This window comes from Hylaeus anthracinus, unplaced genomic scaffold (genome assembly GCF_026225885.1).
Source record: "Hylaeus anthracinus isolate JK02 unplaced genomic scaffold, UHH_iyHylAnth1.0_haploid 11985, whole genome shotgun sequence".
In the NCBI taxonomy this organism is placed as follows: domain Eukaryota; kingdom Metazoa; phylum Arthropoda; class Insecta; order Hymenoptera; family Colletidae; genus Hylaeus; species Hylaeus anthracinus.
Window position 1 is genome coordinate 6,011,202 of NW_026534333.1, and position 17,755 is coordinate 6,028,956.

General features: G+C 41.4%; 1 protein-coding gene across 4 annotated transcripts in view; it reads right to left on the bottom strand.

The window, feature by feature from the left end:
- LOC128886580 (uncharacterized) overlaps positions 1-17,320 on the bottom strand; it is a 279,072-nt gene extending 261,752 nt beyond the window's left edge. The window contains exon 1 of one of the 4 annotated variants that reach the window (XM_054141594.1): positions 16,959-17,320. Coding sequence is in view for 2 of the 4 variants with exons in the window: in XM_054141593.1 (XP_053997568.1) it covers positions 16,959-17,022 (64 nt within the window). In the remaining 2 variants the exon portion in view is untranslated. Of the gene's footprint in view, positions 1-15,574; positions 15,596-16,958 lie in introns of those variants that run through there. The other 3 variants (XM_054141593.1, XM_054141596.1, XM_054141595.1) reach the window with 3 other exon arrangements.
- Between the last annotated feature and the right edge of the window lie 435 nt (positions 17,321-17,755).

A 17,755-nucleotide genomic window follows, 5' to 3' on the forward strand; every position in this document is an offset into this window, starting at 1 on the left:
AACGGACGACGACAACCACCAACGGCACAATAAATTGCAGACCAAGGTATCGAAAGCGTATCCCGTTTATAGAGCAAACTTCTGACGGGATGGACGTTTTAAAGGGGAAAAGTTACGTCGAAAATAACCGATACTCGCGCGGCTTACGTTAGTCTGTGATTTTGAAGCAGTCTCCGCTCGGAACGGAGAGGTAAAGCTCGACACGCGGCTACCGCAACCTCGAATGGACGACCTTCTTTAACAACCTATTATGTTTAATAATTACAGCAGCCACGGGGATCGATAACTATCTGTTGTTCCCTCGTACGTGTCTTTTTTTTAACTTTCATTTTTCGCTCATCTTACGTGCCGCAGGAGTGGGGCAAATTTTACTCGCGTTACCGGCCGATAGAAGACCCGATAGTGATACCCTAGTAGTAAACGAATCGTGAATCCGAAGAGTTTAATTCAAGCATCGACAGATTTAAATCAAAAGGGAAACGAACGATCGTTCTGAAAGAGATATTTAATTCTGTTCGTTCCGAGAGGTTGATCATTATTACGCGAAAAGGGAGAATGCTTTCGGTCGGAGATGTAATCAGCGCAAAGAATCGAGGACAGTACCGCCGTGAGTGCTTTCCGATGAAGCGAAAATATGGAAGGCAGAGGTGAACGCAATTTTCAAAATTTACTGTCTCGTTTCCCGAAGCTAGTTCGAAGGCTCGCCGAATGACCTATTTAAACCTTATGCATTCTCCTCTCTATCGAAGATCCTCACCGGCTGATAATCTGACAAATGTCCGATAACTTATCCTCTTACATATCCAAACTGTTTCTATCCCGTCTTAGCTTAGAATACGTCCTCTCTAGCTCGCGAAGATGCTGCAACCGCTACATCCCAAGTGAATTATCCTCCAGATAGGTTAACCTAATATCAACCGAGCTGGTATTACAACGACCGGGAACTTCTCTTTTTTCAGGATTAACGAGAAGGAAAATGCGCGTGTAAGTAGATTGAAAAATTGCTCAAATTGCACTTGTAATCGTACGACATCTCGATTTGGAGATCCGATGGCAGATCGATATTGATTGGAAAGTGATTCGAAGGTAAACGACAAGATAAAAAGAGAACGCGCGGCGCAGATATAACAAGAAAAAAGGAAGATAAAATTACACGAGGGAATCGAGGTTTCAGAATGGCTCGGTGTAACGGTGATGTCCCTGTTCTCTTACTCCAATTCCACTCCCACCCTCGAACTACCCTTGGCGACGCGGTATATGTATGCAGAGCGAGTTTATGCACCGCAGCTGACTATGATATCGCATCTTTCTATACACGCACACGTGCACTAACTTTACTACAACCGTTTATGTATATTGGCCCATTATCGTGTACCTTGCACACTTCCTTTCGAAGTTGTCGTCTAATATACTTCCACGTAAATCTAATTACACCTATTATCGATATATCCGGACTACAGCCTCGCTGGACTCGTTTTAGCTACGTTTATCTTATCGTTTTATTTTTATTGCCGCCTGGTCATTAATTTACTTTAACCAATTCCGAGTCCTGCGGGAACAATTGTTTTACTTTGACGTAGTACCCGTGTATCGATTCGACCCAGTGATTCTCAAGCTACCCGTGAATCCCTTAAACGAAATTTAAATTATTAGCGTACCTCTGGAGTAGAAGTAAAATAGATGCGACAAATTTTCTTTTCAATTTCCTGAGTAATACTCGACACATGAAAATACCGTGACGTATTCCTCCGTATATTTGTCGTTTAATTATTTTCTAATTGTTCAAAGGGAGTACCAAAGATACATTTAGCTCACTGTCAACGCGAATTCCCCAAGCTACCCGCGCATGTACACCACGAACATTCAAGTATTCGCGATATTTTATCCGTGATGCATGGCCTCGTTGCCAGTTCCTGACGTAGCGGCGGTGCACAAAGCAAACCGTCTCGAATAAACACGCGATGCGAAAGAGTTTTAAAGTCCCGTTCAATTTCGAAAGAGTGGAGAGAGAAGAAACAAGAAGAGGAATTGATCGTCGCGTGGCACGTCGTTGATACGTATCGTCTCGAAATACTACCGTGCCCCCTAGACCACCCGGGACTTATCCTTTATCACCCTGGAATCATAATCCGGCTAGGCGCAAAATTTTTTCCAAACTTTTAGTTGGCGAACAAGTTAACCTGGCCTCCTGGGAAAAGTAAATTGACGCGCCAGCGACCACGCAACTACGAAAATTATATTTTACGGAAAATTGAAACGTAACTTCGTCGAATGACGATCCCTTTCCGTAGAACAAGGTTCAACGTAACTAAATTAATCCACGGCCCAGACACTTCGGATCTCATTACGAAGGTATCTTTGTGTACCTGAACTCTTCATATTTTTATTCAGTTGCTACAAATAATGCGTAAAATATTTCACAGTTCTAAGGAAATATTTTTTAATCAAAAAATAACACGCTTTCTCGTATAGTCAATAATCGTGCTTTTTCCATTCGATATTATGCAATCAAATGCTTGCCCTTCCATTTCATTCCGTTTCATTCCGTTCCAATCAGCAATCGTTCATTTTGTGAAATGTCCCTGTGTCCGACGTATGAACGCGTAATTTCGAAAATGTTCGAATTACAATTCAGGATTGCTAATCTTTGTGCAAGGTTTGCACATACATTTGACTGTCTACGAATCAATATTTTTGGCTGTAAATGAATTTTTAAAATTCGTTTCATCAAGCAACGTATCAGCGGGGTTCGTATCTCGCCCTGTATATTTGATTGAATCGAAATAAGCCAAACAACCATCTTTGCGACACGGTTATTACGCGCGTTGTGCACAATTTACAATCTAACCCGGAACAGTTGAAAGCCGAACGTCCAGCGCGATTAATGCACACCACAATCAAATTAATAATGAAATTACGATCCGTCATCTTTGACTGGTGAACGCCATTGCGTATTCAGTCAAAGTGGCGTTCGTTATCCTGCATTCACATCGTCGGTCAGGGATTCGCTTTCGAATTGCATTGGGAGCAAACGCGAAGGAATATGGACAAAAATGCGAGCGGACTGGTCGAGGGAATTGGTCGCAATTTCCACCATTCTCGCGCGAGAGAATTCTTTCTGCTACGATAATAAGGTCAGATCCTGAATCAACGGAAACATCTATATACATTAAACATCCTCGAAAATTGTAATTGCTCGCTGGAAACCAGCGTCGGGCGGGTCCATCCGTTTTAAATTCGAGCTGCATTCCGGTGAAACATTATATTTCCGTTCACGTTTCCCCAGCGGTGGGAAACGACACACGCGTCTTTCATTTTTGTGTCTCGAGCCGATGGTCCTACGTGGATGTAACATTTTTATGTAATAATTGCAGGTATCGCTTGGAATCGAGTTAACGAACACCGATGCCATCTCAAGCATGTTGTTGATGTTTATCGAACGTTTCTCGTATCGAAAAAATCGTTCTCGTATCGAAAATCGATCCTGTATTCTTTACCTTCGCATATTTAATTAACTTTGATATCAATCACTTTTGAGTAGATACACTTTAATATTGTTATTCGCAGAATTCATTAACACGTGCAATTACGTCATATAAAACTGGTAATATTTGAAAAACAAATCTGAAACTGTTTATACCATAGTCTCTTGTTAGACATGAAACGGGTGCTCGGCCAATTTGGCTTTTAGTTTCCACATTTTTAAGTATAACGTTATCTAAACGTCGACTAAACGCAGCTTTCGCGCACAAGCAAACGGTAAATTGAGACTGTTTGTTTCTCGTTTGCCACCGTTACGAAGGCTTCGTGCAACAGAGAATTTTATAACGGAAAAAAGTAAATTCTCTTTTGATAATGTACAGACCGTAATACTATTACGCCAATTACGCTGAATAGCGTACATTACCGGTTACGTTTAAGTGGATTCCGGGAATCTATATTTAAAATGAAAACGATATATACTGCAATATACTGTCCATCTGACCGAACCAATTAAAAGTTACTCTGTAATCAGCCGATCGTAATTATAAATCGAATGTATAGGAATAATTTCAAGTGTTGTTGAATCAAGAAACCCATTACTATATTGACAATTAGAAAATTTCAATATACTAATGGTGTTACTTGAAAATTTAGTGGACAACTGAAAGAATCCATTAGTGTATTGGTAATCAGTAAATTCCATCAGTGATCTCCCAACGAAATTTGAATTTATTATTAATTAACACAGAGAGATCCTGCTGCTTGTGTTTTAAATGAAATTTCGTTAAAAATAGCAACTCTGTATTTCAACAAACGGTGGCTTTAATACAGTTTGTACGAAAGAAATTCGAGTACTTTTGAAATAAATGATGTATATATATTTTTTATTTTACCGCTGAGCATTCAACGACGTTACCAAAAACTGCCCAAGTCAGCCGGTCGCCATGCCTCATTGTCTATTGCAGCCCCGAAGCCACGGACTCTAGGCTTCGAAATGTTGCTGCCGCTAGCAGACATCCTGTCCTTTGTTATACTCTTCTTAGTTTCTTGCACAAGCTACCCGAAGGAGGATTCATCGATTCGAACAATGAAGAAAACCGCGGACACGTGTCTCCTTATTTCCGCGAACTCTTGGCTTGTAATCCACGAGAACGTGTACGTTTCATCCCCTAATTGCGGGTCGAACTAGAAATGAAAGGCCAGCAGGGCTATAATCGAAGCATGAATACTTTAAACGATGCTTGGAATACTGTGTTCCTGATAGTTTGTCATCGAAGCTATTTTCCGAGACAATCGTCCACCTATTTCTAGTATCATACCACGGAACGTAACCACAACATCAGACATATTTTTAGATGCATCGAATTTATACGTCGGTATGCGATAAGGTCGATAACACTAAATGCGAAAAGAAAAAAAGCTGTCACTCATTGTTACGGGGTGTAAAGAATTAGTGAGACTCGACATAGGACAGCAAAGGGTTAAACACTGTATTATTGTTAAAGCGTAAAGATGATTCGATTTACACCATTTTCAGAATGAACATGGTCATTATCGAGAATCATCTCTGGATGCTTTACAACATGACGTTTATCGACGCCGGGAAATCGTTACCGTCCAATCAAATTATTTTCGCGCTACGAGCGAACATTTCAGCAATTTCGACGAAGAGCCACGTTTGTTTAATGCCCGAGGTCGACGAGACTAACGCTAAGCACAAAGCATCTTGGCGTTCCGGGAATTTAACGAAGCCAATTCTCCGTTTCCTTTCGTGAAATTCCGACACGTTTGATAACGCAAACCCATCTTCTGCTTCCCCTTTTGAACAATAATTTGTTAACTCTTGGTTCACTCGCCTGGAACTTCAATCTTCCAGCGATTATCAGTCGAATTCAAGCCATAATGGTGTACAACGCGTAAGCCACAGTTATGCGTGCACGTGAGACTTCGCAGTCCTGTTTGATAGAGCAACGTTTCAGAAACTTATAATTCAAATCACTCAGAGTTAAGCAAATTCGATTCCAAAGGATTAAAATTTCAGATTTATTCATATAAAAAAGTGAAACGAATGCTTTAACGTTGACATTGAGCTCTTCATGGAACAAGAACAGCGGCTGAAGGATTCGTTTCGCTTTACTCTTACAAATAAATTCGGAATTTGTATTCTTTGTTCAGAGTAAAATCTGTCCAAGTATAAGTATAACAGCTCTCTTCTGTTATTTATTTCTCTGCTTGTCTCGATCAAATAAGAATTTCTTTCTTTTTGAAATCTAAAAATCCACGAACCGCATATTTGATGCTCCAGCAAACTGAAGAAACACGTTAAAGCCCGATACGCGCGCGGTTTGGCTATGCAAGTGTGTTTCGAATTTCCTTGGACGCGAAAATCATGTTACACTACCAAGCGCAACAAGAAACCCATGCAGCGTGCATTCTAATCTAATTGCACGTCCTTGTTGCACATTCGCTTCGTATTTTCGGCGTACGCGGTGTAATAGAAAATCACGACACGGTAACCATATTCCCTCCATTTTTAACGGTGTCACGAAACTAGTTAAATGTCCCTGTTAGAGGGAAAATTTACGACAAAGACTCCATCGTAAACGTAATAAAATGCACCCTTTAGAATTTCCGATCGGTCGTTTACAATATTAGTCTCAGTGAAATGTGTTTATTTGTCCACTCGGCAGAAAAGAAGCACATCCATGTAGAGAAAGTTAACGATCACTTCAAAACTGCCCAATTCCCTCTAAAACGTTCATCAAAACGATCTATAATTCAGGAGACCATCCATACAGAGATTACAATCTACTGGTTCGTATATATACCATTATTAGTGTCTTTATCCGTTCGCTTCTCTCGCACGGAAATAGATTAACGGGTTCATGAACCGAAAGCTGCCTTCCAAATTAAATCGAAAGCCGTGGGGGTTATGGCTTACGCCATTGCATTCTCGCTGACCAACCTTGATAAGATTATCACGGATGAATATCCGCGTGAATTCGGTTAGTGCCTAGCACTCACTCTCATTTGATAACCAGTGATACGTTTGACGCATCGAGTCTGCTGGCTATCGGTGAAAATGTCCTTTCGGGCCTTAAATGCGCGCCTCTTAATCAAGATCCAACGCGCGATGCCGGCCGCCCGTGGTCCGGCGGAATTTTCGTTAACGGCTGGTGATTAAGTATGCGCGTGCGGCTGACTTCGAAACGTTAACTCCCGTTGTCCTTTTTTCCCTCCATGGTTCGGAATACTTTGACCGTACTTTCTCGACACTTTGAATAACGATGTAAGTAAATCGATCGGGGAGAGGACCGACACTATTTCCAGTCGAGTTTCTACGTTCGCTTCTACGTTCCGTGATTAATTACCGATCTGATAGCTCAACTCTGGACGTAACATGAACGTGACTGTCGGGGACAGCGAGGTGACAGATTGTTTAATCCCGACGAAGGGATTTGTTTAACACTGTGCAACATTATCGACAGGCAGCTCGATCCTTTCCGTGGACGTGATAGGTTTTCAGAGTACACGTATCAAAAGTCAGACGAAAAAGGCTAATCGAAGAATCACGAGATACTATTATTATCTATTAACGCGACACATTTTTGGAGAATCCGCAAAAACACCCTTAGACATTCAATAAATTAAGCATTCGATGTGAGCTCGGTATCCTAGACGGAAAAATGCAAGAAACCGACACGAGAATTATTATATTTTCATACTGAACATTCGAGAGCTGAAAAGTTTATAGAAGCTTATACTTCGGTTACGACTTTCGCTCGATACTGGTCCATCCGAAAACGATAAATGGAAATTGAAAACAATCTATCAATTATTTATAGGATTGTTAATTGTACAAGTATTTCATAATTTCGTAATCCCGCACTACTATTAAAGCTGATCATCTCTAATAAGCGTAGCAATGCGCGCGAAACCTCAATTGCAACACGAATTAACATGAATGCACCCTCCATTACTATTTAGCTGAAATTACAATGTAAAGAGGAATATACTCGTAAATGCGATCATTCGCAACACCGTATAATCTAATTACACCTTACCGCAATTATTATAATCGTCGATGACGCGTGCATCGCGCATCGATTGGCATTAACTCGACTCCGAATGACAAATTTTATGCGCGTTTAAACGATATAAAAATATATATTACAGCTCGAATAGCGGTAGGCTGGATTTATATTTCCATCTGTTCTAAACTCAACTGCGGAGCGAGCGACGAAGACAATGAAAATAAGGTTAATTAAGCGCATCGTTTACTCCGATGCGAATGGGAAGTAAGTAAATTAAGGAGGCTCATTTTTGACCTAGTCTCAGGAAGCTTCGTAGCTCTTTTATGTCGCAATGTTAATTAAACGCAGCGAAACAGCCATACTGGACAAGTAAATGCAGTAAAAATAAAGAGTAAAGAGTATCGTAGTTTCGGTAATTAATTTCATTACGCGTGATAATTAAATTGTCGCAGTTTTATTAGCGCTCGGAAAAATAAAAATTATTGTTCGAGTTTCGTTTCGATGAACATTTTTTCGAGAGTTCGCAAATGTTTCATAGAAAGGTTCAAAAACATATTAATTTTCTAAATATAATTTTCCTCCTGTGAAATATTCTGAATATTACTTTCAACCATTCCAATATTTCCCTTGCCCAAAGTTCACCTCCGCAGTCGTTCATTCTTATAATCCCCCGGGTGAAACCGTCCCCAGTCGTAATTCCTTACAATAATCTTTCTAATTGTACGTAACGCCTTCCCGTGATTATTCTCGCGATATCCACGATAATGATAACTATAATCTCGCGACGAGCGAGTCGACGGCGGGATCGCTCGGGGGTTCGTTAGCGAACACGGCGCTCTTTCAGATGGAAATAACAAAACTAATAAACTCCCGACAGGAACAAAGTGTCCTGGGTGCGTTACACGCCAGATTTACGCGCAAGATCCAGGAAACAAGGAATCGCGTGCAGCTTGCAACGCGTTGAATGCAACCCGTCGTCGGATGACAGGGTTAACGCGAGACTCGGAGCATCCCTCAACCCCGCTGCTCCTAAGACGCGTGCAAGTAACCCACAAACGCGATGAAACTCACGTACCGTATTACCCCCGTCCCATTTTTTTCCACGAATAACACGGCGTGGATAATGCAGGGGTGCCCCGAGGCGACGATTCACGACCAAGTCGCGAGACGACCGTCTGCGAACAGAAATTTAACCGTCGACAGGTAGCTTCGAGCTCCTGATGGATACTGGCTCGCGGGGCTGTTGTTCACTCTGGGCAATCCACAAATTTAGGTAAACAAGCCGTTGCGCCCTTGACATAATAATGACGAATAATTATACTGCGTTAATTGGTCGACGAAACGTTAATTGATGTACACAAGCGGATATAAAACGTTTTCGACACATAGTGTGATTCGTTCATATGTATAGAGGTCGAATATGTTTAAAGAATTACTTGTTGTATTAGAGTATGCGTGAGAATTTTCTTGCATTTAATTTGAAGCTAGTAGCTGCCGCTGCCTTATTCTCTGAAGCAAAAATAGTATTTTACGCTCGAAAAAGTTTTAATAAACGAGTTTTTGCAGAGACTACATACGACGCGGATCTTTACACCTCTTTCACGTCTTTCCTCTATGAATATATAATAAACATCTACGAAATTGAAATCTGACCTCGATGAACCTAAGTATTCTCACGAACGAACGCGACAGTTAATTTTATTTAGTGCTTTAGGTCTTTGTTCACATGATAGTACCTCGCTTCGTACAAAACTTCGTTAGTTAATCTCGAACAACATTCATATTATTGTTTAAACATAAACAACATTACTTATCTGTCATAAGAAGAAATCACACGGTTAATACGTGGTGGGTTACGCTAATCGATGAAGTTTAATACGTTCGGCAACAACTAATATAATTGTAATTGCTTTGGCACACTTTTTCGGTAAAATAAATTCCGCGCAGTTCTCAAACAATACCTTAATTTACGTTCCAAGGTAGTGCTTAATCTAGCTCCTATTAGCAGACGTGTTAATTACGCGTTTATGCGCACCTAGTAAAACAATGGCGATACGTATCTCAAAAGGGACTAACAGTGACTCGAAACTAACAACTTGGTCGACTAAACTTCCCGCTATTAAACTGCTACCTTCGACGATATATCTTGATTACAACGCTTAATTCTTGCATCCCTAAACAACGACAATATAAATGGAAAGAAATTCCTGATAAAATGATACGGAATCGTACCATTTGAGAAGTGGGAACGAAAAGTGGAAAGTCCTTTTGTTTCAACTGCTCGAATCGAAGAACATCGAAAATAATTACTATTAGCCGTGCACTTGCATATAGTATTTAACCGCGGAAAAGGAAATGCAGATAATACACGCTTCCCGAGAAAAGTATATTAGAAGGAATTACATTGGCTATTAAACGACGTGGCGGTATGCCCAAAGCATGCGAAACCCTTTTCTGTATCTCTGCCAAGTTTCGTTTCTTACGAAGGGAATCACGTTTGCTTGGAACATTACATTCTATTAAACTAAGTTGCCTCGCCTCGCTACAGGCGTCACTTGTTCATACGTACGCAAATTTTCAACGATCCTCGTGGAAATTTAGTATAACCTAAATTCCCTGTTTACCGATTCTCGTGGAGCATTAATTTCAGCTTCGCTGATTCTTTTTTTGCTTGTTACTTGAAAAATATGCCTACGTAAGGCAAAGAAGTTTCGCCCCTTGCTTCTACGTTTTACACTGCGATAAAATTTTTCTTTTCGAACATTATTGCATCGGAAATAAAATTCCTTTGTATTTCATCCGTTCGTGATTAATTCCAACTTTACATGTTTTCGATTGTTTTACTCAAAAGAATCCAACTCCCTAGATCTGAATATTTACATTCGTTAAAATATTCTGTACAGAATATTTTATTATTACGATTTTATTATATTTTACACAACAAGCAACTCGTTTCGTGACGATTTGCAATTCATGAGTATTTGCTTCAATTCCTAATTTCCGTCGATAAATATACGCTCGCGAAAGCTAATGAATGATTTCAGCGCAGAATGCACAAGCATATTTTGCGCAAGAACCAGAATGTAATTCCGCGGTGGAAAACGACGAGACCGTGTCTGAAAAACTTAATTAAAACGTTCGCTAAGGTCACCGCGTTCCGGCACCTCCTTCTTCGCCACTTGTATTCACCAAACAAACAATGTCCGACTGCTCTGACCTTAATCCGATTCCTGAGACCACTGCATAACCTCCCTACGGCGCAATCGCGGCGATATCATAACCACTTTTTAGAGATTCATCCAATAGAAAAGAATTTAACGCTCAGCTTCTAAATCTGTTAGGTGCCCAACAGTTTGTATTGTCATACGAAACAATGCAATCGTTGATCAACACGTAGAACATTTGAAATTGCAAACGGGAGTCCGTATCAGTTCCAGTAATTACAAGACTCTCACTTATCCACGCTGCGAATGGAAATCCGTGAAACGCCAGAAACAGCGAGCGCGTGAGTCTTTGTTAACTGAAAATTACTTTCCATTTTTCCGAACAGTACTACGGCGGAGTAGTTACACGGAATGATAGAAGCTCGGAATTAACGAAAGAACGTTGTTTGTAATAAAAAGAGGTATTAAAACTAATGAAGGCAAGGAAACTCCATCCGCCGTTGCCAAGAGTTTCTCTTCTCGGTCCGTGATAATCAAGGACGAGTTTAATAATCGGCACTAACTGTTTCGCATAATAATTCGATGCACTTTCCCTTTACATTAGGTGGTAGGAAGAATCAATGGAAACGGGTAAAGTGGACGTTAATTCGCCGTTTGAAAATATCGAAAGCATTTATGTTCGACGATTTTAAACTTTAAACCTCTTGTGTTCATTTATATTTAAAGGAACTTTTATACTCGAAATAAGTCGATGAATGTTACCAAGCATCTTCGATTCAAGTATTACAATTTTCGTGCAGTCATAATGTTTTTGTCGTTTCGTAAATATTGAAAAACCTGAGGAAAGCAAAGGATATCTTTTTTGCTTAAAGATAAAGATGCGGAATCGAGAAGGGTTAAAATACTTTGGACGTGCACGATACTCCACGAGTTTCTCACATTTCCAAGTATTTCGCTAGTCCCCCTCTCTTTATCTATCGTCTATTTCGCTATCTTCCGCCCTTTTTCCGCGTGGAAAGACCCCGGCACCTTATCCGGCTTTGAAATAAAATTTCCATTCGATTGAGTTTGAAAATCGCTGGAATGGACTTTCAGAAAATTGCTACCTGCTTAAGTAAGTTTCACGCCGGTATGGTAAGTAGCAATCAGGAATGCGCGATGGAATTGGCGGATAGTCGGTGCACCTCTGAAAATGGGTAACGGTGTTCACGCACCGTTGTAGCCTCTCGAATTAGAAACCTTCGAGTGATTTTTTTCAAGTGCTTCGAGATATAAAACCCTGATGAAAAAGGCACTCTTACGGTATCCGTGGCTTTCAAATAATGAAATATTCATTAAGTGGAAATTGCGGTAGGATATGAAGCTGGTTTTCGTCGATGTTGGGTTATGCCGCAGCGCCTTACACGTATTTCGAATGGATTTTGTTTCTATTTAAAAAAAAAAACGCTTGTAAGTGTGAAATATTATACGTTTCTGTAAGTTGTAAAATGGTTGCTGCAACTTGCGCACAGAGACGGACGAAGACAGCGTCACCGCGGAAATATTTCGTGAAATATTTCGAAGCCTGGACGAAAATGTTCCCGCGTTTCGTCATGGCCCATGGGTTCATAATAGATCCGAGCTGAACAGGAAGATTAAACCGTGCTGCATTTGGTTAAAACATTAACGTAACGAAGACCTCGTCGTACTCTGCCCAATGCCATTACACTTGAGTGACAGCAGCGAAAAGTACGATAGCGCGAAACACAAAGGGACACGAATTCGCTTTAACACGCTGGCTTTTTTCCACCCCTGGGCGCGGTAACCCAGCAATCATTTTTCGCTATCAGCATCCACCCGTGTCTTTTTCAGTCACGCTGGGAAATATTCAACCCTTTCGATACGGCTATGTTTTTCGTCGTTACGCTTCCGCTACACGAATACTTGAAACGTCAGTGTGGCGCCACCACTCGACTGGCCTGCTTCCGCGAGAACGTACAACATCGAGACAAGAAACTGCGGGTCTACGGATTCTAAAATAATCAGATTTAAAGCGGAGCAACCGTATATCCTTTCGCCTTGCAAGGAAATTTTCAGGAATCGTTTTAATTGGGTCCTCGGTAGATAGAGAGTTCATTCTCTTTCGCAAGGTGAAAAATAACAGGCCGAAAAATGTTAACGATCGCACCCCCGCTTACAAACGGCAGACGACAGAGCGAACAGCAGTTAACAGAGCTCGCGCGCAAGATATTTCCTCCATTTTTCTCTTGGGTGTAATTTGTAGGAAATTTCTCAGCAATTTAAGAAGAAAATCGCGTGCTAACTACCTGCAGAGATACGAAATGCTGTACTTTCAATTCCCATAGTTAGCCTACCGCCATGGAAGAAATCTTGGCTTCCTCTATTCTGTACGAAGTTAAATAGTTGAATAACAGTGAAATAGTTCGATCGGCTAGGTGACCGAATCACACTTGCGCATTCGAGGCGAGAACAAACGAGAGAATTACCAAGTGGCTTGTGTAAAGGTGAGATTTCTTAACGCGTTAAAGCCAGAGCGTGATTTCTTACATTTCCTTATCGGACAGCGCGGCACGAGAGATCGGACTGCAGATGTTGGTCGTTATAAACGATTGACGAGTCTATTATTAAGAATTCACTACCTCCGTTCTAACCACCAAGACCACGATTCTAAGCGACGAGTCTAGTACTTGGTAAAAAAGATTTCAAACTCAACGACTATTATAAATATCACTTTTTGGAAAACTGTATGCTAAAGTATCCCAAACCTAGGAATCGATCCGTCCAAAGTAAAGCCTATTTTCGAGACTGAAAAGTTTCGATCTTCATTTTTTTATACTTGGAAGCTTACGAAAAAGTTCAGAGCATCACGGAGCAAGTTGATTTTTGGTTTGGAAGAGATGCTCGAAAGCTGATAATAAAAATGAAAGTGCGCGCGTAATAATTACCCTGCAATTTAAATACACGAACACCTGTTTAAAGAGGATCGTTTCCGAGCACAGTGGTTTCGGCTTGCACCAATCCTCGAGCACAGGGTCGTTTAGCACGTGATCCAGAGAGAATGGAATCTCCCGCTTGAAGGGAAACGATCCTAAGAAAAAATACGTACGATGTGCCTCGGTGTACCTCGCACGATACAACGATAAAGTTAACCATAGGCACGCGAAGCTTTGAATAACTCAAGCGAGAGTTAACAAGAATCCCCTTTCATTATCATCCCTGCGCTGCCAAAGGAGCGGTTTCATGATTATTTCAAACGTTTCTTCTCCGTTCGAATCACTCGCTAAACTTGGCTTAATGAAAGAAGTATATATGATTTTGCTTCTTTTTCCCCCAGCTCTGGATTTTTTAGACACCGAATCTATCGATTCACAGTCCACGATCGTCTTGGATTCTTCGTTTAGGAATCATGATACAGGGATCCTCAGTAGTACTTTAATTATAGTCAGAAAAAAAAAAAAAAAGAAATTTCAAAGTAATTGATTTTCAATTTCACGCGAGATCGATGGTGCTCTTCGAAAATAATTCTTGTAACAACAAACCTCGAATCCATTTTGTTTAGATTTAAGTAATTATTCCATTTATATCAAGATAATATATTTTTGTTCGTTTGTAGAAACGGATTGTTCGAGGATTTTCTGACGCGCGTCTAAAGGTACATTGTCTGGTTTATCCTGACAGCCGTCCGCGAGGGATTAATAACCCATTACGATATTGAAGCACCTGGGGCAATTTCCTGATACAGAAATTTTAAAAGTAATTGGACACGTGTTGTTCTCCGTAAAAAAGAAGAAATTCTTTCGTATTCCTACGTATTTTGAAACGATAAGGGGGGGGGGGTAAGATAAGGGGGGGGGGTGTACTTAAGATTTAAAATGGCCATCGAGTAAATTTACCGTATCGCGGTAAACGAGGCGTACGAGACAAAGAAACGAAATGGTTGTGTAGGAAATTATCGCGTAACGTACAACTATTTATATATTTCGAATTTCCTCGTGCATGCTAAACTTGTCACCTAAATTCACTTATGTTATTTCTGAAGTGGACCACACGCGCTGGTCGAAACGTTAAATAAACGTACAACGCGACATCACCGTTACACGAACCATTATTTACACTGTTTAACGTGTTTACATACCACATCGGCTACAATATATTCGTATTTACACGGATCCTTCATTCATTTCGCCAAAGGATTCATAATTAAAGCGAGATCGAATGATCACGATGGCTGAACTCCATTTCGTTCATTTCTGTTCCATAATATATAAAATAAAGAAACTTTAAAACCGTCAAGACATTAAAGTGGCTGAAGTACTATTTTCGAAAGCTAGCATGCGAAATTTAACTACGAAAGCAAGTAATTGCGGCTTACAACTTCCTGTGTTGTAGTAGTGGTCCGAAGCAAAACGAAAGCAACGTCTCGTTGCCCCCAGCGACGAAAAAATAAGTCGACGCAAATTTATCGAACCGTTAAAAATAGAACGAAAAGTAACTTCCGATCAGAGGGGGCTACGATGACCGAATAGAATTCGCGGTACGAAATTTGCCAAGGATAAGCACGCGCTATCGCGAAATGCCAGAGCTTTCCAACGTATTAGTCGGTCGGAAGCGAGTGGATGGGCGACCAGCGACCTTTCTAAAACCCCTCGACCGTTTCCATTGGTGCGAATCGACGGAACACGCTACGTCTTGCAGTCGTCAAAAAGTAACGACTCCGCACTCTTCCGTACACACTGCTAAAGGCTCGACGAGATAGCGCACGTAGCCATATTCACGCATTCTTAAAAAGGCTGGCGAGGTTATGGCGAAACTTTTCCAGGGTCGATATCGTTGGATTTGCGGGGAAAGTGATCTCGCGAGTGAGATAAAATTCGGTAGACGATTAAAAGTTACCAAGACGATCGATATATCGAGCGCGAAATGTTTAAAGACAAGTGGCTCCAATGCTTTTCCTAAAAAGTGCTCGATGACCCATTCGATTAAGTTTTCCAGCGTATTCAACAGGTCACGCCGAACAAAAAGTGTCGGATACGCTGTAAACCTGTAATAAACAATTTCGTTATTTTCCGATAGATCACTCTCCCGAAATACAAAGCAAAAGAAGAATGCCAACACACAGGCACACACAGAGGATTTTGTGCCACTGTTTTTGTATTTCTGGACTCTTGGCACAAAGGATCGAGAATTGCAAAAACTCCGAGGGATCGAACTTTGATCGATAGCAATGCTTCCCTCTCTTCCCTGTTGTATTCTGTAACAACAAAAGTAAAAAGGCTATCACTCGCCGGACATCGAACGCCTCGAGTAACCCCGAAAAAGCTGGCCAACGTTGAACGCTTCATGCCGCGAACCTACTCGACCTTTGTGCTCTTAGCCACGATAAGAACGCGACATTGCACGGGATATAAATAATGTGTCTAGTGGCTGTTTGGCGCTTCTCGCTGCCAAAAAACTAGATGCTGTTCCCGAATGGACGGGTCAAGTTCAAGATCGACAAACACTCGACGCGTTAACTACGTGTCGCCTATGTACAGAATGTACACGTCACATGTATTTCGCCAGAAGCGTTAGCAATACATCCCGCTTTTATTTTACTCGATTATCATTGGTATCGTCGAGTAGCTTTAACAGGGTGCGGCAAGACTATAGTAGTATCAAAGTACGGTATTGGAGCAAACAATGGTACAGAAGATTTGGTGAACCTCTCTGGACCTGGTGTATTTTGTAATGTACATAAAATTCAATATAATTTTTGTTACGAATTAATTAATTTCTATTTCTGTTTATTTATTTTCGATTTTCATTTAAGCCTTTGCATTCGAACATTTTCTCGACCGAAGGTAAGTCAGTGTATGCAAGGAGGGTTTGGAGTGCAAAGGGTTAAGTGTTTTTCCTACGATAATTATCGAAGTATTGCAATTAAGAGTTGTTAAAACAATATTTGAATTGAAAATAAGTCGATACTGTCTATATTACAAATTATAATTAGAGCACGATTATTTAACTAATATTATCCCCACTTCCAAAAAAATCATTCAGGTCCAAAGAGGTTAATTCGCGTTTAAAAATTCATTTCGCGGCAAGTTTATAGAGTGACACAAATTTCCCGCGCGAGGGGCGTCTGTGCGTGCCCTTTTGGCGAACGCTGCGTGGCAATCGACGCGTTAATCAAGCAATTTCTCGACGAGAGTTCGCATAACAACTCATTAAAGTTTCCACGTACGACGCGGCACGTGCTCGCGGTTCGAATTAATTGATAGAATGAACGAGCGCTAACCTTGAACACAGCCCAGCAGAAACAGACAGCAGATGAACCAGCTCTGTATCATCACATTCATCATCCAGTGGCACTTGACACACGTAGCACGGTATCCCTCCTCGCCGCTAACTAACTTCCGTGTATCACAACCACATTAACACACCTTGGCGACGGAAGAGAAACCCACTGACCGCGACGTTTGACGCTAAAACGAGGAAACGGTTTCGACGGTACCGGAAGAGCGCAACGTGCGTTTAACTGATGTAGAACGTGACAGTAACCGGTATACCTTCCACGAAGACGAACGAAAGCACACTAAGCCAATGTTCCCTATCGGAGTCCGTATCCGCCGGACCACCACCTCCGACCCCCCCTACCTCTTGCCGCGCACTGTTCCACCTCCCCCTATCGCTAGCGCCACCGTACGTGCACTCTATATAACTCCCCTCCACTCGCGAATTGCGCGCGACACTCTCACCCTCTCCCTAACCCATTCCCCCAAAACCCCACCTGACGCTTCCGACAACCCGTTTGCATCGTCTTCTTTGCTCATTTTTCCATCGGCACGATCGTGCTACCTCTTTTCTGTTTCCTGTGGCTCCTCAACCACCCCTTTTTTAACCGACCTTATCGAGCACCACCGATGCGCCCGACCGATATCATAAGCCCCTTCTTGCGCCTGCTTATTCCTATGTGTCAATTTATCGCGCTTTTTAGATTATCGCGTCCCTCGTATCCTCCCATTCTCTAAACCTGCCTTCCCTCTCGCACTCTTTCACCCGATGATTTTCCGGTACGCCGTTCCGCCACGAAAG